This window comes from Chiloscyllium plagiosum, unplaced genomic scaffold, assembly GCF_037043375.1.
Source record: "Chiloscyllium plagiosum isolate Xiang-an unplaced genomic scaffold, Cpla_swu_hap1 HiC_scaffold_23, whole genome shotgun sequence".
Taxonomy (NCBI): Eukaryota; Metazoa; Chordata; class Chondrichthyes; order Orectolobiformes; family Hemiscylliidae; genus Chiloscyllium; species Chiloscyllium plagiosum.
In genome coordinates this window covers 44,529,095-44,556,016 of record NW_028270161.1, presented here as the reverse complement: position 1 = coordinate 44,556,016, position 26,922 = coordinate 44,529,095, and the positions used below count along the sequence as shown (strand labels likewise).

At 38.4% G+C, this 26,922-nt stretch overlaps 1 protein-coding gene across 4 annotated transcripts in view; it reads right to left on the bottom strand.

Annotated features, from left to right (window-relative positions):
• Window positions 1–26,922, bottom strand: part of kif21a (kinesin family member 21A) — a 146,246-nt gene that overhangs the window by 118,910 nt on the left and 414 nt on the right. For all 4 annotated transcript variants that reach the window (XM_043713606.2, XM_087999610.1, XM_043713604.2 and 1 more), the window contains exons 2-3: window positions 1,514–1,736; window positions 874–1,056 (exon numbers count right to left, since the gene is read on the bottom strand). In XM_043713606.2, coding sequence (XP_043569541.2) covers window positions 874–1,056; window positions 1,514–1,736 — 406 coding nt within the window. The remainder of the gene's footprint in view (window positions 1–873; window positions 1,057–1,513; window positions 1,737–26,922) is intronic.

The window sequence follows — 26,922 nt, the reverse complement described above, 5'->3', positions numbered from 1 at the left end:
AAAAATGAGACAATGTACAACTTCAGAGTTTACAAATGGAAGTAGTTTATAAAACAATGCATCGTTCAGAAACATACTTACTACATTATATGGGATCTATCAATTGATAAAACTGATAAATTGATTAAAATTTGACAAGATGAGTTAAGTCAACTGTGTTAAACTCAAGTTTAGCATTGGTTTTAAGGAATTAAAAACTCTCAAGGCAAAAGGAAAACTTATAGAAACAAGGAATTCCAGTTTTGAAAATACAATGCTTATTCCCCCAATGGATAAATAGTCTTTCAGCTTTAAGTATCCAACTCTATTGCAACCTTGTCTTTATTTTGACTACTGTTTTGAACCCTCTCATTCCTCTAATCCATACAAATACCCTATCTACTCCTTGTATCATATCTTTAATTCGTCTGTTTTTCACAACCTTCTACCTTCACCTGTGTTTCTCAAACTTAAGCCAATCTATTTTCATATTGGTTGGGTGCTCACTAAATTTATTTTTAAGAAATCTAAATTTGCAACACATTCGACTTATTCATTTCAAAAACATGCAAGACATGTTAGAATACTTGAATTTACAGACTTTCATTCCTACTTCTAGAACACCACTTACTACTAAATTAAACTTGTATCCAATTATGCAAAGCTATGCAGACAGTCATCATGTTAACTATAGCTAGATGCAATTCTATATGATATAGGACACTTTCCAACATTGCTTAGCTAATTAAAGTAACATGAATGGGATGAAAAAAAAAATCAGCGATATGGCGTTTCTGGCACAGCTATTAATGGGGTATGTTGAAACCTTGCTAAATATAGGTGAAATTGAGTACAGCTATTTTGACCCTCAAATAATGACTCTAGACTACACACCTCAAGAAACTGAGCATTAACTTTGAACTCTGGTGCTGGCAACCCACGTTCAACAGCAACTCGTTTTCGCTCTTCAATACCATAGTAAAGATGTTTGACAGCTCGTGGAATAATGCCCTGTTCAATTTCAGTGATGTTGACATCAAATCCAGTCCCCATGGTGTATGTCTTCCCAGAGCCAGTCTGTAAAAAAGATCAAATGTGTATTTTACAATATCAAAAATAATGTTGTTTTGTTTGTGCTTCTGAAGTTGTTTTAACTTTTCGTGTTTCAAAAGCAAAAGTTTACTTTCTTCCCATTTCTCATCACTACATGATTTACAGCTGTCAACCAAATCGGATTGCAAGATTTAGATTCTGCAATTAGTCACTAAGGAGATTCTCATGAATGAGTTTGGGATCTTTCCAGTGTGCTTTGCTCTTTGAGAAACATCAGAACTCTGCTCAATATCACTCGCTCGAATATTTGATGGACAAGATTGAACCAGGAGATGAGATGCGGCATCTAAGCTCTCTCCAATAGCTTAGTACTTCAACAAATTCTTAATTTATAGCATTCATAGTTTGACATTTTTTCTTTAAAATATTCTGAATATAAAATGCCCTTAATGTACACTTTATATAATAGGACAACACTCACCTGACCATATGCCAAAACAGTGGCATTGTAACCTTCCAAGCAACCGTCAATAAGCTTTTCAACACACTTCATATAGATCTCTTCCTGCTGAGTGTCCATGTCATAAACAAAATCAAATGTAAATGCTTTATCTTTTCCAAGAACAACCTGGGGTTCTCCAGGTATAACTGAGGTGCAAATATGACATCCCTCAATTTTCTCTTTAGCGAGTTGTGGACGAATTCTGTACAGAAAAGGGAAGGGAGGGATTGTAAGTTCAACGTCCAATTGAATCAAGGGTTTTAAAACTTCACAGGATAAAGTTGCACACATGACGTTTCGATGCATGCGTCTTCCAAAAGATTGCTGTAATGTCTATTTGCTTAAGTTTACAGTTCATAATCCATGACGTAATTTTAGTGCATCAGAAATACAAACTAATTCTGTTCTTTAACCAGAACTGCTGCACTAAGGTTTTAATTTGCAAACACTTTTAGAAAACATTTTTGAGCTGTAAAAAAGTGAACTTGATCTGTAATTTGTAGACTTCGCCGTCTTGAGCAGAAAAAAATATTCTTTCATTTACTCATCACCTCCTATCTTGGGGATAAAAAACACCTTTGCTACTCACCTTAACTTATGGCCCCTCATGCTTTGTTAAATCTCCATGGTCACCCCTCAACCTCCTATGCTCCAATGAAAAAAGTCCCAGCCTATCCATACAACTCAAACTCTCCATTCCTAGCAACATCCTGGTAAACTTTATCACAAAGGGACTTGGGATACTTGTGCACGAAACAGAAAGCTAGCACACAGACACAGAAAATAATCAACAAGATTTAAGAATGTTGGCCCTTAACTCAAGGGGGTCAGAGTATAAAAAGTAGAGAAGTCTTACTGCAACTGTGGTGCTGGTGAGTTCACATCTGGAATACTGACAGCAGTTTTGGTCCCCTTGTTAAGGAAAGATATTTCATTGGAGGCAGCTCAGAGACGTTTGACTAAGATTCCTGATGCAGAGCAATTTCTTTTGAGCAAAGGTTAAACATTGTAGGTTCTACTCATTGGAGTTTATAAGAAAGAGATGGTGATCTCATTGAAACATAGGATTCTTAAGATCCTGACAGCATAAATGCTGAGAGGATACTTCCCTTCATGACAGTGTAAGATCACAGGACATTACCTAAGAAGTAAGGGGCACCAATTTAAGACTGAGATAGAGTCATTACAGTAATAGAGATGTACTGCACAGAAACAGACCCTTCGATCCAACTTGTTCTTGCAAACCAAATATCCGAACCTAATCGCGTGCCGTTTGCCAGCACTTGGCTCATATCCCTCCAAACCTTTCCTATTCAAGTACCCATCCAGATGCCTTTTAAATGCAGTAATTGTACCAGCCTCCAACAATTCCTTTGACAGCTTATTCCATACATGGACCACCCTCGGTTCTTTTTATATCTTTCCCCTATCACCCTCAACCTCTGATTTGCTTTTCCAAAATGCAGCATCTCACATTTATCTAAATTAAACTCCATCTGCTATTCCTCAGCCCGTTGGCCCATCTGATCAGGATCCTGTTGTACTGAGGTAACCTTCTTGGATGTCCACTGCACCTCCAATTTTAGTGTCATCTGCAAACTTACCAATTATACTTACTATGTTCACATCCAAATTATTTATATAAATGAAGAAAAGTGAGGAGGAATTTCTTCTCTCAGAAGGTTAAGAAGTGTCCTCGGAACTCCTTGCGACAGAGATATGTGGGGCAGAGTCCCTGTGTATATTTAAGACTGAGGTAGATAGATACTTATCAGTAGGTTATGGGGAAAGGGCAAGAAAGTTGATGTGAGGAGTGCCAGACCAGTCATGATCCAACTGAATGGTGAAGGAGGCTTGAGGAGCTGAATGGCCTACTCCTGTTCCTATTTATTATGAACTTAAGAGTGGAGTAAGTGTAATGAATTGCATATGTATTAATAATATTTGTTGCATTAATTTATAGACAAAAATCTTCCCTTTTAAAAAAAAGTCCAAATTAGATCTGTCATTCAGCTTTAAGTCTAGAAGATGTCAACTCAGCATACTTTACACCACACAGTGCAAATTATATCCACTACTTTTGCCAAAATCCAAGATGATAACGTGTAATGTACATTGTCGCTTTCCACCTTTGCCTAAGAGATTCATTAAAAATACATACCACCAAATCTCAACCGAGTGAATTTTTGCTTACATACAGTATGGCTGAGCTGCATTCAATATTCAAGCGTGCAGCATAGTTTAACAAGGTCAAAAAACAAATAAAAGTAATGATAGAAATTAAATAAATGAAATAAGTTGACGGAGACTTTTTTTTTGCAAGATTAATTGACAATTGACAACCTACGTACTAACTGGTAATTCCAACAACTAGAAACAGAAAACAAGCAATCTTTTTCTTGAACAGACGGCCTGCCAAAGCATTAATTTTAAGAATGCGGAGCTTCTCCTCCAGGGATAACCCTTGAAGAAATGCCATCCCGATTGCTGGTTTCTTACTTTGGTTATCATCTTTGCTAACCTAGCATCCTTTTACTTGGAGTGAGATACACTTGGAGACTTCTGAGGGACCATGAGGTGTGAGCCCGACTGCCGGTAGATCATCCACTGCCCCTCTACTTGCACTCTCTTGTGACTACATCCAGAAAGATGTAATGCGTGAAACGGAGATACAGCACTTGTTGCTAAAGTTCCAAAAGCAGGAGATCACACTTCTCCAGCTGATGACACTTGCTGCGCATTGTTGTCCAAGGTACGCTAACTGTTTTCTGGCTGGCCTGAATCTTCGCATAGGACTAATGATGAGGCTATCAGCACTCGCTGTTATTCAGTAACTCAGTCAGCAATGTTTGGTACATAAATGTGCAATGAGAGGCTGGGAAATTGCTGTCTGATTTCCTGCTCCTACACTTTTTTTATTACCAGTACCTCATCATGGTTCATGACAAAACCAGCCAGGCCACTAATTATATAACACTTTTAACATAGTTCTAAAATGCAGAGGCTGAGCAGTGACCTTATGGAAGTTTTTAAAGGTATGAGGTGCACGGATTGTGTGAATTGCCAAGCTCTCTTCCCCACGATACATGAGTCCAAAACTAGAGGAGACAGGTTTAAGGTGAGAGGGAAAAGATATAAAAGGAACCTGAGGGACAACTTTCTCACAGAGTGGTGAATGTATGAAATGAAATGCCAGAAGAAGTGGTGGAGGCTGGTATAATTACAACATTTAAAAGACATCTGGATGGTATATGAAGGATTTAAGGGGATATGGGCCAAATGCTGGCAAATGGGACTAAACCAAGTTAGGATGTCTGTTCGGCATTGACAAGACAGACTAAAGGTACTGTTTCCGTGCTGTATATCGCTATGACTCCATAAGGAGAGAAGCAGCAATCCTGGAATTTCTACTGGGAATAGGATGCACACACCTCAACAATGAGATGTATCCATGGACCAGACTATTAACTGACATAATAGAAACAAATTGGACTTAAACACCGACCGTTTGCTAGCATTATTTCAAGATCGGGACAGTTACTTAATTCCTCTTAGTAGTGATGCTTAAACAGGGACTAGTTTCTATTTACATTAGCCTTCTAGCTTGCCAAAAAATAACAGAACAGAAATGTCAACATAGTCAGACAAGCAAACTTCTCCATGAAGTGTTAAAAAAGGTGGAACGGAATGGGTTCAGGAACAGATGGAAAGAAGTAGGTTCAGAAATGAACTTCAAAAATGGAATCAAATATGTCAGTTCCAGCCAAACAGGAAATTAAGAAAGCTGTTAAAAGGTAAAATGCAAATCTCACTCATGCAGTAAAAATAAAATTACTGATCAAAAAAAAAAGTTGCATGATGATGTCTATATCAGAAATCAAAAGGTAACAGTCTCAGCATTCCAGGAGCCGGACAAGAGAAAATTATGCTTCAAAGCACACAATAAATAGATCAGCAACTAAACAGCTCAAAAGGTAGAGAATAAATTTGGGATTCATCAACACATGGATGTTAATCCTGCAAATCCAAATTATATGGGTCTTGGTTAAGCACAGGGATCAAAACGAGAAGGAGTTAATGTTACTTAGATTCTTAAGGTAGCAGAGTCTAAGAGTGTAAAGAAATCAATGTTGCAAATGAGTTGGATGAGTTCACATATGGAACGAGGACAGTTTTAATGAGCAGAACCCAGGGTAATGTTGAAAGGGAATGGCATAATCAAGTGCCAGAATGAACAGAGAGGCAGCATGGTGGCTCAATGGTTAGCACTGCTGCCTCACAGCGCCAGGGACCTGGGTTTGATTCTAGCCTCGGGCGACTGTCTGTGTGGAGTTTGCACATTCTTCCCAGTCTGTATGGGTTTCCACCGGGTGCTCCGTATTCTCTCCTACAGTCCAAAGATGTGCAGGTTAGGTGAATTGACCATGCTAGGTTCCCCGTAGCATTCAGGGATGTGTAGGTTAGAGACGTTAGTCAGGGGTAAGTGTAGGGTGATAGGGTACGGGAATGGGGCTAGGTGGATTACTCTTTGGAGGGTCAGCGCGGACCTTTTGGGCCGAAGGGCCTGTTTCCACACTGTACGGATTCTAATTCAGTAACTACAATGATTTGTAAATAATGCATTAAAAAATTTGGCAAGGGACATTTCAACTCAGAGGTTGAAAATTACTCAAAAAGATGCAAGTAGCTGGAAACTAACAGTATATTCGTGAAAACTGAAAAAGATAAAGAAAATAGTACCCCAAATGCTTATAACTGAAAAGTGAACATGCTAAAATGAGTTTGAAGCAGAGAAGGACAACACAAAGAACAGTTTAGTGGTAAGGACACTGAACAGAACAAGTGACAAGTGTCTTAAAGGTGATGAATATTGTTGCCTGAGCTCACAAGACATGAATAATCTTGCTTCAATTGCTTTTGAGAGATTGAGATTCAGATTAATTTACTTTCAATAAATAACATTTAAAACAACACTATCAAAATAATGAACACACCATGTTCATGCAGGCACTGAAATAATAAAACTGGTAACTTAAATAAACTTAAAGACTATAAGTACTCTATGAAATACAAGCCAATGTTCAAATTATGCCCAAAAGATGCTCATAAGCCAGTTTATTTTACAATATTTAGAATGGGTCTTTATTTTAAAAAGAAATTCAGCTAATCCAAATGTTTACAAATGGCTGATCTCACACAATGCAGATACAAGATTGAAGATCACACTTTTGATAGTTCTTCACCTTGGTTTAATCTATAACAAAAGTAAAGCTCAAGCGAGTTATCAGACTTTCTTGATCAGATTTTCAATCTTGAAGTTCTTTGAACAGTACCTGCTTTAGATGTGAGTAAAAGTCAAAACAATCTAACAAAATGAATTGAAAGAATGCATTTTTATCTTAAAAAAACCACAGAGAGATAACACTCTAAACTTTAGAACCACTCAAATTATTCTAGGTGATAAGTCAATTTGTTATGCGTTTTAAAACTACAACAAAGGGCTGTTCTCCCAAATTTTTCCTTTCAGAAGCCTCAAATAACCGAGATCCAATTTCATGGAAATCTTTTGCCCTCCAGTTTCTTAAAGTTGCCAGTGTATACTTTGACAGTGAAAAAGCTATTCAACTGCAGGAATTAAGCCCAGATCATACTCCTGACAAAATATTACACTAACCTGTTAGATATTTAGCCTGAAACAACAAGATCAATTTCAGTACCTTTTCAAACTTAAGTTTTGCTCAGCCTTGCACAGATATATGATAAAATCCAGGATCTTGATTGTTTGAATGCTATTAGTAAACTTCATAGTTATAGTCAGTGAGTTCTGGCAAATTGGTTCACAAACCAGATTTGGACTGCTCAGATTTTGTGGATTAGGGCATTCATTAATGCTGCTCTATTATAAGAATCACCTTATATTAAAATACCAACATCTAAATGCCATTTCTCATGAACTCCTATTGTTTTAAACCAACGTCGTCTTTTCAAGCTATTGTACTTATGAATGTTATGCATACACTTCGATCAGGATGTCCTCTCTTGACCTTACTGAATTTTAAATGATAAGTTGGCAAATACACAAAGCTGAGTTCTCTCAGGACTTCAGTATCCATAATTATATTTTTGCTCACTGTACCAACTTTACAATCTTTTGGTGAATGCTATGAAGCTCAGCATCTTGCAAACCTAATAAGTTAATGGTTAAAGAAGCCAGACAGCAAAGAAGCAACGTACATCCAGATTTAATGCAATTCAATCTGCTATTTTAGAGGGAAGGATACTTATACACATGCTCCTGCCTTTCAAAGCTGATCACTAGTCTTTTCTAGTGCAACAGATCACTTTTCAAAGAACGGTCCCTGCAAAATATGTAGGCAACTATTTACTCAGTTCAAGAAAATTACAAGTAAACGCAATCATAAGAATACTTTATAGTACCAGCTCCAGGTAAGGAGGGCAGCTTTCCTTCCCAAAGAACACTGGGGAACCAGATATTTTCCTTTGATAAACAAATGATATGGTCATAATTTCTGAAATTAGTTTTCAGCTCCAGGTTTTTGGTTGAACTTAAATGCAATCTGTAGCCATGGTTGGATTTGAAGACATGACTCAATATTAACCTGGGTTACAGGATTACTAATCAAATAAAATTACTATGTCACCATCTCCCAAGATTAATCCAATGCAAATGTTTCCATTGTCTAACATGCAAATACCAAAAAGAAAATCAGTCCATGAAAAAAGGTCAGTTAATCATCTCGGATTTAAATTTGAACGCATTTACATATCACAAAAATAAATTTTGTTCCAATATTGATGTAATTGGAAGTAAAATCCAGGACTATGCTCCAAGTCAAACATTTTCAAAGAACAAATGTCAAGCTATCAACATTGTGCATTAGTCTTAGTTCAACAGGTGCACTGCCACAAGCAAGTCAGAAGATCCATGGTTCAATACATCCAGACACTTGTGCTCATCATCTAAGCTTATACTTCAGCGCAACAATGACTGGGTGTTACATTGCCAGATTTGCCACCTTTAGATAAGATGTTTAACTTGAGGCCTGCTCCACCTCGGAGATAGTGGGACATTGAGTAAATTTGAGGAGACAGAAATTTTAATTTGTTGTGGTATGAACTGTCATGGAGAATGGGCAAAAAAGCGGAGTTGAGGCCGAGATGAGATCAGCAATGAGAAGGCTCAAATGGCCGAATTGCTGACACCTGATACCAACGCTTATGTTATTACATCATGCTGTTTTGTAAAAGATTTCATGGTACTATTCAAAGAGAAGAGTTCTCAATTTATGTCCCGATTCCTGAGGTAGTGAAAATTGCTGTATAAATGCCTTCATTTCTGTGCAAATATTATGAATTCCTCATCATGTTCTTAAAGGCCACATGAACTACTCTCCTATTCCAAGGCATCAACCACCACATCTTCCCCCATTTACTGGTCCTATTGACTGCTGATAGGCACAAAAGAAAAAAAAAATTCCATTACTCAGATCTACTCCATCAGATAGTTAAAAGAAAACTTCCTTAAAAATGCAAAGGGATTTTATTAACTATTGTTTGAACAAGATATCTCCCGATATAATTCATAACGGTGCATCTTTGTTAATGCATGCTTCCAAAAAAATTAAATGCTCAAGGTTTAAAAAACCTCAAACAAATCACACTGGCTAGCTTAGTAATTGCTTTCAATTCATGTAATAGTAAGATCTGCCATTAATCAAGCATAATGACAAAATATTTTGAAACTTTTTCACAGCCATATTCATGTCAGCATACAGATGACCGATCATACCGGCAGATTCAAACTCAAATTAAAAATAACTCTTAAAGCACTCTTCATAAGACATGTTTTGTTTGCCATGAATGCTTCCAAAAGGTTTCTCCCACACAAATTGCTCTTGCAAATGAAGCCTACAGCCTGAATTAAAGGCATTGTTTGTGCCTTGGTCTTTTGTATCAAAAAGAAAACTGATATTTTTCATGAAGGGCAAAGAACTTTGATGCTGAACTCACTGATAGCTAGAAGTCAGTCAGGCCTAGATCTTGACAACTCGCCACCTGCTCCTGGTCATTGGAGACTCAGAAGGAAAAGTAAAGTAATCAGGTGTATTGTTGTAAAAGCAACAATTAAGCAAGAAGTCCTGTGGTGTAACCATATTATCCAAGCCTGAAAAATCTGTATTCAAATCCCACCGAGAAACTGATGGCCCAAATATGTGTCATAATACGTGCAGACAGTGTGATAAAAATAATTTTAAGTAGTACAAACCTACAACAGCAAAACTTTTTTTAAAAAAAAAAGAAATGGCAGAGAAGGAGAAAAACAAAATAATGAATTGCTGGGAAGGAGGCAAATGCAGTAAACTTCTAACTTCAGGGGAAGAGACAAAATACATCATGCACTGTGGTGGAAATAATGAGCAGTACAAGATGTTGGGGAAACAGAGCACGATTACAGACATCTTGAGCAAATGCATCGCCACACCTACTTCTGCGTGGTAAGAATGTTGCCTGAATATCAGACAGACACTCTGAAGATTGGTATCTTGCAGTGTCAATAATGCAGCATTACCTTGTCAATTACGTGATACATTATAATCAGAAAACATTCCACATTCCAGAGACAATAAAATTACTGTCTTATAATAAGTGATGACATTGTATCAAGCTTCAGAATTCACACTAAGTCCTGGATTATTTCCAAGAAATACCTAACAATTTTTCATGTTCCTTTACAAAAACATGCCCCATTATCAGGTTATCCCTTATTTACCTACGAGAATCCTTTTGGAATAATGGTACCATTTTTCTGCCCAACTGGCAAAACTCAAAGTAGCAGCAAAACTATATTGTTGATCATAGAGTGCGTTAGCCAAGGGAAAAAATGAATCCTACTACTTGAAATTTATTTAGAAAATCCCATGATGCTTCATTCCTCAGCTGCTGCTTAGAACAGAGTCTGCATTATTCCTTGCTGAACAACACATCTGCTGACATCTTCATTTCAAAATCACTGTTGCCAGTCTGTAATTGACACAGCCAGTTACAAAATAATCCACATGCATTCAAACCAAACAGCTAATAAAATTCGATTAAACGGGCCAAATTACTAGCATTTGGAACATGACCTTTCAGTACTTCAAGTTAGTTAAGTTATTGTTTCTGCTAAGTAAAAACTGAGTAAAACTGTGGATGCTGGAAATCAGAAACGAAAACAGAAATTACTGTAAAAGCTCAACAGGTCTGACAGCATCTGTGGAGAGAAATCAAACCAACTTTTACCTAATTATCAACAGTTCTAAGGAAGGGTCACTGGACCCGAAACATTAACTGATTTTTCTTCACTGATGCTACAAGACCTGCTGACTTTCTCCAGCAATTTTGTTTTTTGTTTCTGTTGTTATCCCCTTGACTCACTGTAAACAACTTTCCAAAATAATTTAAAGCACATGGGACTACAATTACATAAATGTTTGTGCAAAAGAGCCTCATCCCAATTTAAAGTTACTCAATTCATATTGATTTTTTCACGTAGCAGGTGGTACATGTCTGGAATGAGCTGCCAGAGGAAGTGGTGGAGGCTAGTACAATTGCAACATTTAAAAGGCATCTGGATGGGTATATGAATAGGAAGGGTTTGGAGGGATATAGGCCGGATGCTGGCAGTTGGGACTAGATTGGGTTGGGATATCTGGTTGGCATGGACAAATTGGACCGAAGTATCTGTTTCTGTGCTGAGCATTTCTGTGACTCTATGCAGTTTAGCATGTGTATTTACATTCCTTCATGAAAAATGTTTGGACAATCCAATTTTATAAAACAGGCAAAAACCTAATAATGAGTATACCATATTTTTGTAAGCAAGGTCTCCTGTTCCAATGAAGTTCAATGCAAGCTCAAGTAACAGTATGGTATTGTTATTTTCAGTATTTTACAGCTTATTAGGAATTGCTAACATTTGACTTTAACCACCAATTCCATTTTATCCTCAAGTGATACATGAAAGAAATGGAGAATAGTATACCGTAACCCATGAAACAGAGATGGTATGTGCTGGTGCTTAAGGTGAAGAGCCACAATTAGTCAGTTTGGTTCACACCCCGAGGCTTCGTCGGACTAGTAGGGAGATTGATTTTTCAGGATTAACTAATTACACAAAGCATACTTATTAATCAACTGAACATTATTCTGTCTAACCACAACCTATATAAACATCACCATTTTAAATGATGCAACGCTACTTAACTTCATTTGACAAATAAATGCACAAGAGTTTACAGAACTATATTGAGAACTTTCAGCTATCAAGATTAAACATACTTGTACTCTCTGGACTCACTGAACCCTTATCAGAAGGCTCTGATGTTATCAAGAAAGGTTAAAACAGATTTAGTGTGGAAAGGGACAAGAAAAGAAAATGCAGTAGTTGTGTTCTATACAGAGCAACCTTGATTATCCAAATATCAATTATCCAAATTTCAGATTATCTGAAGGGGGATCTCAAGATCCCGATTGAAACATTACGTCAAAGAGCTGTTTCAACCCTGATCACATCTTTTGTTTACAGGTACAATGATTAAAAACGAACTTGGCTCACTGAAATGCTGCCAAGAACAGTCCTGGACAGTCCAGGTACCGTCTCTAAATGACTGACCTCCCACCCTCTCTCCCTACATTTTCCCTGGAGTTCTATATAGGGATGAACCCAAAATCCTCCTTCCCCAGATAATCTCTCCAACATTGTCTTATACAGAGCAGAGGTGGAACTTGTCAAAAAGTTGCAGTAAAATGTTGTGTGCATGTGTGTGAGTGGTCACGTGCGTGCTTTTTAGAGACTTAACCCACAAAGGCAGCAGCAGTCTTACTGTTGGTGTACAATCTTGAAACGTGGACGGGGGGGGGGGGGGCACAGACGTGGGTTGCATGGTGAGTGGGGGGGGGGGTTGCGTGCTGCTGCTGAGTCTCCTGAACGGGAAGCAGACTTCACAGAATACTCCAAGCCCAGAGGAAATCAATTAACCAAATAATCAATTATCTGAACGAAACAGTGCCCGCCCATCTCATTTGGATAATGTATTAACTTTGATTTAATTTAAAGTTGAGAAAAGTAATTAGATTTGACCAAAAGTAATTTGTATTACAGTTAATCTTGTAACATGTTTAAACTTGTGACTATATCCTTTGAAGTTTTATAGCTGAAGACTAAGTAATGACTCAATGGACAGGAATATCTCAATACTTCCACCCCTTTATGTAGTTTGTTATACACCTAAAGTTATAACAATGTGCAAAGTATTATGCGCTTTTATAATTTGCACTAGTTTATGAATATTTGTATTAATGTCCTTTGGTTTTACAGTTACAAGCAAATTATTAATCCTGTTTTAAAATTTAAGAAATTGCTCCAGACACCATTAAGACAAACAGACAAACATCAAGCAGATGGCTTCGAAAGAAAAACAAGCAGTCACTAACATGGACTCTATTTAATGAGAAATGCTTACTAAACAAACAAAAACTGAGACAATGACCTCAGTGTCAATCACAGAGATCATGGCAGAATATGCCCCTGTCCTAAACAAATGGGCAAAGAGGACATCAAAATGTTTTAAAAGTGGTAAGTGTGAAAATTCCTTAAAACGTGCAGGTGAAAATGATCAGGGTGATCACACCAGTGAAGAGATCTTAAAAAGGTCAGAGTCAGTGCTGATAATCGTGTCGAGAGTGTGGTGCTGGAAAAGCACAGCCAGTCAGGCTGCAGAGGGGCATGAGAATCGACATTTCAAGCTAATGCCATTCATCACGCATGATAATATAGTGTACAGCCTTCCACGTAGTTGACCCAGAACTGATACCCAGCCATCACAGTTTTCCCACTTAGACATCTATCTAATCAGAAACTTCACGCTTGCCCAGGGTTCTTGTGGCACAGTAGTAGGGTCCATACCTCTAAGCCAGAAAGTCCAGGTTTCAAGACCCACCTGCCCTAGGAGATATGTCATAACATGTCCAAATAGATTAATTAAATATCTAAAAAGATCAATCTCTTGATAATGGTCATCTATTGACATCAGGTAAAAACAATGACTGCAGATGCTGGAAACCAGATTCTGGATTAGTTGTGCTGGAAGAGCACAGCAGTCAGTTCAGGCAGCATCCAAGGAGCTTCGAAATCGACGTTTCGGGCAAAAGCCCTTCATCAGGATGAGGGTATTTTGCACGAAACGTCGATTTCGAAGCTCCTTGGATGCTGCCTGAACTGCTGTGCTCTTCAGCACCACTAATCCAGAATCTATTGACATCAGTTCGAATTGAAAAACTTATGCATCACAGCCAAATAAGAATCTAATTATGCAATGACTGGAACAATCAGGTTTCAGAGGCATGTCTGATAATCACAAGAAGCTGGGGATTTGAAAAGGGTTGAGAAAGCCTATTTTATATGATAGTTATGTATGTACAGAAGTAGAAGAGAGGAGGAAACTGCACCCCAACCATCTGAACATCAGTATTTGATTGTTTGGCAGCTGAGTCCACTATCTGTTTAAGTAACATTTCTAATGCATTTGTTTTAATAACATAATAAATCAGTGAACCTTATCCAAACACATTTATACCTGGAGTTGTTTTACACTGAGTAAGACCAAGCCATACAGGTAAAAGTTAAATTGGATTTCAGAATCCAACATGTCTACCCATTTAACTCTGCCATAATCCTGGTTAATGGAAGTCTCTTGTTCCTTGCTGGAATTTTAATGCTTTCTTCCTTCACCATGACACTTCCACCGCCTGAGGGCCTTGTTTTTATCACCACCCATTTTCCTTTTCGACATCAATACCTCTGCTCCACAGAGGCTTGCAAACATGGTTTGAAGTAGGTAGATACCAACACTGACAACTACAAGTGGCAGTGATTTCTGGAGGCTACCTGGAGGGGCATTAGATGGAGTGAGCAGAATCTGAATGCTCAGCTCGATGAGAGAAGCACCAAGAGAAAATAGAGGTCATCGAATTGTATCCATTGACTTCCTCTACAGCATGTATGGTGCAGACTGCCAAGCCAGAGAAGGGATCTTAAACTACATCAGGCAATAATTAACCCTAATATCCAATATGGTGTAAGCCATCATATAGGAAAATAAATGCAAAGTACTTTGGCTTAACTTTAGTCCAAATTAGATTAATACATATCTTTTCAAATTAGGCATGAGTGAAGTTAATAAGAGGACTGCCTCTCATTTTCTTCCTATGTTTTGCAATTTGCTTTTGAGATTAGATTAGATTACTTACAATGTGGAAAAAGGCCCTTCGGCCCAACAAGTCCACACCGACCCGCCGAAGCGCAACCCACCCATACCCCTACATTTACCCCTTACCTAACACTACGGGCAATTTAGCATGGTCAATTCACCTGACCTGCACATCTTTGGACTGTGGGAGGAAACCGGAGCACCCGGAGGAAACCCACACAGACACGGGGAGAACGTGCAAACTCCACACAGTCAGTCGCCTGAGGCGGGAATTGAACCCGGGTCTCTGGCGCTGTGAGGCAGCAGTGCTAACCACTGTGCCACCGTGCCGCCCACAGATATCTGCTATGGTTGACCTGGTCACATTATTTTTAACCCACTTAGTTAGAATTTGAGCCGACTCATCCAATTCTAATTTGCCTCAATTTGGCACAATACTTTACAAAATTGCTACGTCCAAGTGATTTAGTGAAATTAGAATCAGCAGTCTCAGCACTCAATCTACACTTCCACTTAGGTTACAAAGTTCGCAAAATGTGAAGATTCAAATTTTTTTCTTCTAAATCCAGATTTACTATCTACTAGAGATTGTTCACTAAATCTTTAAATTTACACTTAATAATCAATCCCTTTGAATGGAATGCAGACAAAATAAATGACAGCATATAAAATAACAAGGGACAGATTTAAAGAAATGTCGCAACCAATCTATGATGTTACCTTTGAAATTCTCCTGAAACTTGTGTTGTTCCACACAAATCTGCAGTAATATCACAAAGCACTACAACACTACGATATCATTTAATGAAACACTAGAATCACTAACAAATCTGGAAATTGTCACTCAAAGCCAAATGTTAACTTCAAATGTCAGCTTAAACTAATGCATTTGCAAGTCAAGTAGCAAGGTGAGGCCCACGTATGTATATCTACCAATCAATGTAAGTCCAACCAACAAGTATTCCATTCCATTTGTAGTGGATGAAATTTCATTCTCACTACAGTCTGTTCTGATATAACGCAATAGTTCAGTTCCCGTGCGATCCCACGTCATAAGAAAATCGCATAATAGCAGTACCATTTAAATCAATGGGACCGGAAATCATGTTACAGCCAATACAGGTAAGGAAAGTTCGTGTTCTACAAATAATGATCTATGTTCCTCAATCACGATATCGCCAAACTGACTGTTACAGCAAAACTGACTGTATTTTGCCCAGACATCAACAAATGGAGGTAAACAGTATTAATTCTTAAAATGTAAAATTAACTAGTTTTATGAACAATCTGGATTCAAAACATGAATGAAAATATATTTCCAATTTAGAATTCAAGCCATATGCATTGTTATCAACAAAATAAAAAGTCATTTATATTTGTCACATTAACAGCCAAGTGACTGAAAACAGCATAGATTTCCCACATAAAGTGGAGATCTTCAGATTAGATTAGATTACAGTGTGGAAACAGGCCCTTCGGCCCAACAAGTCCACACCGACCCGCCGAAGCGCAACCCACCCATACCCCTACATTTACCCCTTACCTAACACTACGGGCAATTTAGCATGGTCAATTCACCTGACCTGCACATCTTTGGACTGTGGGAGGAAACCGGAGCACCCGGAGGAAACCCACACAGACACGGGGAGAACGTGCAAACTCCACACAGTCAGTCGCCTGAGGCGGGAATTGAACCCGGGTCTCTGGCGCTGTGAGGCAGCAGTGCTAACCACTGTGCCACCGTGCCGCCCACAGATATCTGCTATGGTTGACCTGGTCACATTATTTTTAACCCACTTAGTTAGAATTTGAGCCGACTCATCCAATTCTAATTTGCCTCAATTTGGCACAATACTTTACAAAATTGCTACGTCCAAGTGATTTAGTGAAATTAGAATCAGCAGTCTCAGCACTCAATCTACACTTCCACTTAGGTTACAAAGTTCGCAAAATGTGAAGATTCAAATTTTTTTCTTCTAAATCCAGATTTACTATCTACTAGAGATTGTTCACTAAATCTTTAAATTTACACTTAATAATCAATCCCTTTGAATGGAATGCAGACAAAATAAATGACAGCATATAAAATAACAAGGGACAGATTTAAAGAAATGTCGCAACCAATCTATGATGTTACCTTTGAAATTCTCCTGAAACTTGTGTTGTTCCACACAAATCTGCAGTAATATCACAAAGCACTACAACACTACGATATCATTTAATGAAACACTAGAATCACTAACAAATCTGGAAATTGTCACTCAAAGCCAAATGTTAACTTCAAATGTCAGCTTAAACTAATGCATTTGCAAGTCAAGTAGCAAGGTGAGGCCCACGTATGTATATCTACCAATCAATGTAAGTCCAACCAACAAGTATTCCATTCCATTTGTAGTGGATGAAATTTCATTCTCACTACAGTCTGTTCTGATATAACGCAATAGTTCAGTTCCCGTGCGATCCCACGTCATAAGAAAATCGCATAATAGCAGTACCATTTAAATCAATGGGACCGGAAATCATGTTACAGCCAATACAGGTAAGGAAAGTTCGTGTTCTACAAATAATGATCTATGTTCCTCAATCACGATATCGCCAAACTGACTGTTACAGCAAAACTGACTGTATTTTGCCCAGACATCAACAAATGGAGGTAAACAGTATTAATTCTTAAAATGTAAAATTAACTAGTTTTATGAACAATCTGGATTCAAAACATGAATGAAAATATATTTCCAATTTAGAATTCAAGCCATATGCATTGTTATCAACAAAATAAAAAGTCATTTATATTTGTCACATTAACAGCCAAGTGACTGAAAACAGCATAGATTTCCCACATAAAGTGGAGATCTTCAGATTGTTTGAATTTTTGTCTCAGCACAACATTTTGTAAATCTTGTTTAACCAAAAATGTATGGAGGGTGGAGAAGAATTAAATATTTGTCTGCAGTTATATGTAATAAATCAGCCAAAATCTTTCAAAGTTAATTTTAAACTATTATCAAATAGACAAACAGCTTCAAAGAGATTTTTAATTTAACCGCACTAATTATCCATAATTATAGGAGAATGATTACAACTCGCAATTTAATCAAGAATCAGACAGCTATGTTAAATGGTTTTAGATGACGCCTTTACTCAATCACTTGATCAGATAATAGATTGCCAGTTAGCTACTTTCCTCTCAATTTATAAAAGCAGTACTGCAATGAATCTCTAACATCAATATACCCAGTTGTGAAAGTTTAAACTGCAAATCTGGATTATAACACAACATAGAAACTATATATCAAAAGGCCAAAGCAACTATTGTAGACACAATTATACCCTTAATTTACAGAATTTAAAAGTCCAACAAAGGTAGCATTACAAAGTTACCAACAATGAATGAAGAATTTACTTAAAAGACAAAGATGAGGGACATTAATAATAACCAAGTCTAAGAGTTAAACGTTGTGTCAACATTTTAGGATAAGTCAACAAGTTACACTGAGTACATTTGTTGTGTCAGACTTCCTTTGCATTATCAACGGAAAACTGGCTAATCAGGACTCATCTGCAATAACAATTCTTACAAACCTCTAAAAGGTAGGCAATAGCTCTAGTAACAGTCCAGCTCCTGGAAGCGAGAAATTGAACATAAAATGAAATCTTGTACACCGCAATTCAGAAAAATACAATTCTAGATTTTCATTTTAGATTGAGAGACATATTTTTAAAAAAAATCAAAGATTATTCCTTTTCATGCAAAAATTAGCTTTGAAACCAAAAGCAAATTGTAAATTAAAAAGTTAGAAAAAAATGAAATAGTACTTCAGGAAAATGAGCCCACACCCTCCAGTAGCAGTCTCCCATTTGCAAACCACTGCAGAAAGAATATTTTGTAGAGCAAAAATATGTGCGTTGCCCTATTGTTCAAGTAACCCATCAGCTAAACCAATTCATACTCAGAGGCTGCACTTCTCAGTAGACTGTTATATCTTAGTACAAAAAAGCTTGTTAAACTATAGATTCTTCTTGCCCGATCCCCTGCTTTTCCCATTTTCCAATTAATGCCATATGTTTTCTACAGTTTTAATGCCAAATCTTTATAATGATTGACTTTAAACAGAAGACAGCCCCCACTTTCACCAAAATAGTTACATATATCTTTGTAATCTGTATACTTATAAAGGCTTTACTCAGGAAACATGGCAAGAAGCATATTTAATCTAAATTTGTACACAAAAAAAGACTGCCACAGAATCACTCTTGGCTGGATTGACTGGGTGATGCATCGGGGTACCTCAGAAAGCCCTGTACAACTAGAATTTGGGTGCAAATACAATTTTAAGAATAGTCACTGAAAATCAAATATTGTAGACTATAAACTCTCCTAACTCAGTGGATGCACACTCTGAATACTATTGAGTTGCACTGTGCTGTACATCTCTACGACTCTAAAATATCATTGACTTACTAATGATACAAGGATAAGCAATGTTGTTCAATGGAAACAAAGTTGTAAAAATAACAGATCAAAGTAGGGTTTATTCCCCATAATTTAGAAAGTTAAGATTGATTCCATTGCAGTTTTCAAAATAACAGCAGAATTTCTACCCATCCTAGTTCCCCAAATGAGCGAACAAACATGAGATCTTTGAGTGAAGCTTGGAAACACTTTGGCTAGTATCATTAATTTCATTTGTGAATTTAACAAATTTTTATTCATGCCATAGAAGAGATACAGGGCCAAGAGAGATATATGTAGTTGTGTCAAGAGTTCAATCCCTAAATGGCAGATCATATTGGAGGCACAAAGCAGCCATTCCTATGACCAGAGACTTGAACCCACTAATGGGGAAAAACAGAGGAGGAAAGTAAATATCTTCAAACCATCCTGGCCAACTGACAACCAGGATTCCTTGCAATAGGATCCTAATTGGTTTTAAATAATCCTAAAACGTGAAGACTAGTTAAAGTTGCTGAGTTGAACAAAGCATCCACTACCATTCACCGTTTTCAAGGTCTCGAACACACTTTCCAACTGAAGCAGTGATTTTCTTGTATTTCATTAACAGCATACATCATTCCCTGCTCACAATGCAGTTTCTTTCTACACTGACATGACTCAATGCATACTGGGCAAGCACTTTGTAGAACACCTCCATTCAGCATGCATGATACTAAACTTCCAGTACTTTATTTTAATTCTCCACCATTCTCCCACACTGCCCATCATTCCCTTGGTTGTGACAATGCTTCAATGAAACTTAACGCAAGCTCACAAAACAGCATGCAGTCTTTCAAATGGGCACTTTAAATCCTTCTAGCCTGAAGACAGACATTCAGTGCCCTTAAAAAAATACAAAAACATCAAATCTCACTCTTAATTCCTACTGGAGTTCAGACAGTGACTACTCTGCCAAACACAGTTCCTTCAGAAACATGGCCCAAATCTTCTGTTCTCTGGATAACTGGAGACTGAGTGTAGCCCCTACCCCAAGCCTCATCCTGAGGTCTCCTCCAAAGGCGTGTATTTTTTTTTAGTCCAAAACAGGATTTTTGACACTGATCAAATGATTCAATGCCCACTTTTGTTTCTTAAACTTGCCCCATTACCAATTCCTTTGGAGTTGCACCAAGAAACCTTTAGCAACTTAATCTAATCTTGCTTTCAACCTCTCATTGAGCTTCTCTACAGTTCATCTTCCCACATATCCCTTTTTGCTTGTTCAAAACCGACAATATTACAGAAAAAAGATGAAAATGATGGTAAATGGGACTACATCAACTTAGGATAGCTGGTTGGCATGGATGAGTTCAACTGTGCTGTACATCTCTACAACTCTAAAACATAATTGACTTGGATGTCTCTCTCCACAGATGCTTTAAGACCTGCTGAGTATTTGCAGAATTTTCTGTTTTTACTCTTTTGTTTGCCAAGTTTGAAAGACAGACATGAATGTCTTGGAAAAAGGTTACCATCTGAGTACACATGATGCCATAGTAAGGCCCTATATTCACAAGTGTCCTGTACGAGTCAAGAGCATGGTGCCGGAAAAGCCCAGCCGGTCAGGCAGCATCTGAGGAACAGGAGAATTGACGTTTCAGATATAAGCCCTTCATCAGGAATGAGGCTCGTGGGTCGGGAATGAGAGATAAATGGGAGGGGGTGTGGGTTAGCTGGGAAAGCGATAGGTGGATGAAGATGAGAGAGAAGGTGATAGGTCAGAGGGGAAAATGATGAACAGGTCCAAAGAATGGTGCCAAGTTGGAGGCTTGGGACTTGGAATAACTTGTGTGTGTGTGGGGGGGAAACTACTGAAATCCAAATTTATCCCATGTGGTTGCAGGGTCCCAAGGCGGAATGAGGTGTTCCTCTTCAAGGTGCTGGATGGTAACAGTTTGGCAGTGGTGGCGTCCCAGGACCTGTACGTCCTCGATGGAGTTTGGTGGGGGCAGGGGCGGGGACGGGGGCGGCCGAAGTTGAAGTGTTCAAAACGGGCTGTAGGGTTGGTGGGTGTGGGTGTCCCAGAGATGTTCTCTGAAATAACCCGCAAGAAGGCATCCTGTCTCTCAGATGTAGAGACCACACCAGGTGCAACGGATGCAGTAAATGACATTGGGAGAGGTGCAGATGAATTTCTAAGAGATGTGGAAGGATCCCTTGGGGCGTTGGAGGGAGGTGAGGGGAGTGGCGTGGGCGCAAGTTTTGCACTTCCTGCAGTTGCAGGGAAAGGTGCCAGGAGTAGGGTAATTTACCAAAGAAAAAGGACCAATTTCTTGGGATAAAACAGAGTACAACACATTCTATTTATTCTATTACTGTACTGCAAGACAGAGCTATCACTGCATAAACATATGTTTACATTATGCTCTGTTCCATTACACAAATAGCACAAACTGCAAAATTGGAAAACTGTTTCCTTGAACAGGCCACAGATCTCATCAACAGTGATTTCTAACTCAAATAATACACCAGCCATTGATAAAAGCACACCTCAAACTGGCATACTGTCTCACAGAGAAAGACACAACAGGATCAATGAAAATTAAATATTTACCCTTTAAAGATTGATTCTCAAATTTCCCACCGCAGTATTTCAAAGCTTAAAAATGCCCAAACCTAGCATCATAAGGATAACTCAGGCAACCCTTGTAAACTGCCTCTGAGCTATGCTCTTAGAAGCAGTAGCATGTGCTGTTAATAACACAAGTAAATTTAAAATGGAGTATTTGGAATGTATTTTACATGGGTAGCATGTACATGGCTGTGGAACTGATGTCTTATGAGTTAAATGATCTTTCTCATTTCAAACTTATCTTTCGTATCATTTGGACTTGACAACACCCTTTTGAATTTCTTTGTTACACTGATCTCAAACTGGTTCATCAACCCTTCAGATGCTTCACTTGTATAACTGCAATAGCTACATTTTCAGTGACTTGTCAAAGATCAAAATCTTGTGTATTATGTTAAAAAACTTTTGTTGCATAGGTAATGAAAATCATCGAATATTTTATTGATTTACAACTACACTGAGAAATAACTCTGCCCAACCTCAAAACAAAAATAAGGTTTAAGAGATTAAGCTTGACTGATTATTCTACATGTAACATCAATTTTAGATCATCTTCACCCATAAAACACTATTAAGCAGCCTAAGGATACAGTGGCATTCAAGTAAACAAGCAGACCACAGAAGATGGTTCCGCTTTATGTATTTTAATTGTACTTAGATCGAGACCATTCTCATAGATAATATTTGAAACTGGTCAAATTGATTATGGTATTCTAATTAGTTCAATTAAATAATTTGAAGCATCCGTAATAATTCTTAGTAGTTTGATTGACAGCTATAACTAAAGTTGTTTGAGGAAGTGGTCACGAGATCCAAGTAAATTTGGTAAACAGAATACAGAATATTTCGAATCTGACTCTCCAGCATTTGCAGTCCTCACTTTCTCCTGAATGCAGGGAGCAGAGGATAATGATTGATGGTTGTTTTTGTTACTGGAAGCCAGTATCCAGCGGGGTCTGCAGGCCCTCATTGTTTGTAGCATAAATAAGCAATTTAGCCTTGAACGAAGGAGTACTGATCAGTAAATTCATAGGTAATAAAAAAATTGGTTGGGTGATAACTCGTGAGGAGGATACAGGAGGACTTGGAAGGGCTGGTCAAATGGGCTCATCAGTGGCAAATGAAAATTAATCTAGCTAAGTGTAAACTTTTGCATTTCAGCAAGACAAACAAGGCAAGGGAACACAATGGTAAGACCCTGGAAAGTAAAAAAGATCAGAGGGATCTTGGTTGTAGGAGAATGTGTCGCCCCTTCAGTTAGCAGGGTGGATAGATAAGTGATTAAGGCAGCATTTGGGATACTTGCCCTTGCTAGCCAAGCCAGACAGTTTAAGAGGAGGGAGCAGATGTATAAAAGGTTGGTTAGGCCACAACAAGAGCTTAGTGTGCAGTTCTAGAATCCACATTATAGGAGTGATGAGATTGCGCTGGAGAGGGTGCAGAGAAGATTTACCAGGATGTTGCATTGGCTGGAGAATTTTAGTTATTCAAAAAGTTTGGATAGACTGAGGCTGTGTTCCCTGAAGCACAGAGAACTGGAGCCAGTGGTGGGAAACATGGTTGAGAAGTATAAAATTATGACAAGTCAACAAGAAATAGCTCTCCTTTGTCGAGAAATCAATGATCAGAGTGCATAGATTTAAGGTAGTCGACAGGAGTTTTAAAAGAGGATGAGGGTGGCACAGTGGCTCAGTGGTTAGCACTGCTGCCTCACAGCACCAGGGTCCTACGTTTGATTCCAGCCTCGGGCAACTGTCTATGTGGAGTTTGCACATTCTCCCAGTGTCTGTGTGGGTTTCCTCTGGGTGCTCCGGTTTCCTCTCAGTCCAAAGTTGAATTGGCCATGCTAAATTGCCCATAATGTTGGGTGCATTTGTCAGAGGGAAATGGGTCTGGGTGGGTTACTCTTCGGAGGGTCGATGTGGACTGGTTGGGCCGAAGGGGCCTTTTCCACATTGTCGGGAATCCAATCTAATCTAAACATTTTTTAACCCACAGTGTTAGGTTCTTTTTTTCTTGAGATCTTTACAACTGAAACATGTCAACTTCTGTGAACAACCAAAATTTTATTAAGCACAGTACAGAACAAGTTTTCTGCAAAAACCCTTTAACACACTTTGCAGGGTTTTGGAGCCCTGTCAAAGATCTGTGAACAAACCAATAGTCCTTCCTTTATACAAGATCTTTACATCAGTCAGTAATGCCCACAACACAATCTCCCAGTCACATGGCACTGAAGACACAATGCAGTGACCACATCATTTCCAGAAACAATATAATGTAAATCACCCCTAAATGGTCAAATCTGTTTTAAATCTTTTTTAACTGCAGGAAATAGTCAAAATTCCAACTGCAATGATCTTATTGATTTCTGAGTAGGGGATGATAATGTAAATTCACTCTGAATAACTAGGAAATGGCCATGTAAGTGGCTCAGAATGACAAGAGATGGGAATATAAATTCCTTGCAATCTACCTTTAAGTTAGAGGCATCCCACCCTAGCCTCAGGACATCCAATTTCCTGCAGATCAGCAGAACAAATTAACCCTTTAATATCTCAGTAGGATGATGGGAATCTAAAACTGTAGATTTAGATTTGCTAAGCCAAGTTACACAAGAATATAACCCAAGTCGTTCGGTGGTTAATTTTGACCAGTACAGATTCAACTGACAGAAGGGCCTTTTTCTGTGCTGTAGGCCACTTTAAAATGGGGCAGGTACTCATCAGCTCAATACTCAGGCGATTCCGGTTTTAAGATTAAAGGTACCACTCTTCGACAGTTAATATTAAAATGAAAAGTTAATGCCAATTAAATGTCTTTGCTGCTTCTAGAGAAAAGAACTTTTTAGAACACTTTTGCACTGTAATAAGTTTATCACAAAGATCAAACCACAATATAAGCAATAAATGTTTTAGTTTAATAATCAGATTCTACCTCGAGTTTGATACCAAATAGATAAAGGCACACCAATCAAAAGGAGATGCAAGATCTGCTTAAGGAGTGATTAATGATAGGAATCTCATAAGATTATCTAGAATGAAGAAAAATAAACATAATAATCATGGCTTATAATTGTGGTCAAGTTGTGACAAACTGGTACAGGAGAAGATGTATTTATACAACAACTTTAACTTCAAAAAGCACCCAAGACACTAGACAGGTATGCTAAACAGAATATGATGCTAAACCACACAAAGATACACTGGAGATATATCAAAAAGCTTGACCAAAGAAGTAGTATTTTATCAAGCATCTTAAAAAGGATGAAGGTTGAGACAGAGAGAGAGAGAGAGAGCAATGTAGAATTCAGCGCTTTGATAGACATTAAGCAATAGCTTCCAATGGAGCAACACAAACACATGGTAGGTCAGAATAGCAGTACAAAGATCTGAAAAAGAGCAATGTTACAGAGGATGGTACAGAGAAAAGTCAAAGTCATAAAGGGGTTTGAAAAGGAAAATGAGAATTTCATAACAGATGTTGTTGTACGAGGAGCCAAAATAGTTTCTGAAAATTAGTGTAATAGGAGAATTTGACTATGTGCAAGTTACACAGTCATGGCAGAGTTTTTGGATGACTCCAAGCTATAGTGGGTAGAAAACAAGAGGGTGATGGGAACTGAGCACTGGAACAATCAAGTTTGAAGGTAACAAAAGACATGAACAATGATTTCAGCCAATAAATTAAGATGAAGCAGACAGAAATGATGATGGAAATGACTGCCAAATCTGCCTATTGTAAAAGGATAAGGTCCAAAGTCGATCTCTGGAAGAAACTAAATAAAATAATTGTGGATGCTATAAATCTGAAACAAAAACAGTAATCGCTGGAAAATTCAGCTGGTCTGGAAGCATCTGGGGAGAGAAATCAGAGTTAATGTTTCAGGTCGAGCAATCCTTCCTCAGAACTGGAGGAACTAACTCAGATCTGAGGAAGGGTCATTTGACCTGAAACTTAGCTCTTGACTTCTCTCCACAGATGCTGCTAGACCTGCTGAGCTTTTCCAGCATTCTCTGATATGCCAAGGTTGCATATCACAGAGTTCCCTAGGTGTGGATGCAAGCCATTTGGCCCACTGAGTTCCTACTGACCTTCTGAACAGCATTTTACCCAGTCCCACCTCCTGCCCTATCTCTGTAACCCTGCATTTCCCATGGCTAATTCACCTACCTATACATCCCTAGACACTATTGGCCATGGTAAATTGTCCATCTATCTAACCTTCACATCTTTGGACTGTGGGAGGAAACCCAGACGCACATCGGGAAAATGTGCATACCCTACAGATAGTCGCTTGAGGGCGGAATTGAACCCGGCAATCGTACTAACCACTGTACGAGGCAAAAGTGAGGACTGCAGATGCTGAAAGTCAGAGTCTAGATTGGAGTGGTGCTGGAAAAACACAGCTGGTCAGGCAGCATCCTGCTCTTCGGATGCTGCCTGACCGGCTGTGCTTTTCCAGCACCACTCTAACCTAACCACTGTACGACCCAAGCTGCAAATGGCTTGATAGTGACCGGGGACAGCATCAACAGCAATGACTTGGGAGTATTTCTATTTATCCAGTAGCGAACGTTGACACGAGCAAGAGTGACAAATCAAAGGTCGTGAGAGACGGTGTGGTTAGGTAGAGCTGGACATCATAGGGCTACATGTGGAAACTGGCATGCTCTTGAACGCTATGCAAAAAAAATGTGGAGACATTTATTTCCCCAGAAAAAAAACAGTACATCATTTGTCAACCATACGCAATTTAGACGGAGGGAAAATGGTAGGTGATATATTTGAAAATAGGGCTATTCTTTATCCCACGAACTGAGTGCGCTACAGAGGAGGAAAAAAACGCAAAAAAAGTTTATGAATTCAATAATCTTGATCTAGCAATTCCAAGTTTAAATCTGACCAATATATTACATGCGACAGTAGAATCCTTAAGGACGTGCATGCACGCTGCAGAAAGATATTTTAATTCTGCAGCCAAGATTGTGAACACGATGTTGCAGTCCTGCCGCGATCAAACAGTAAAAACGCAGACTTTAATAGGCCCTGT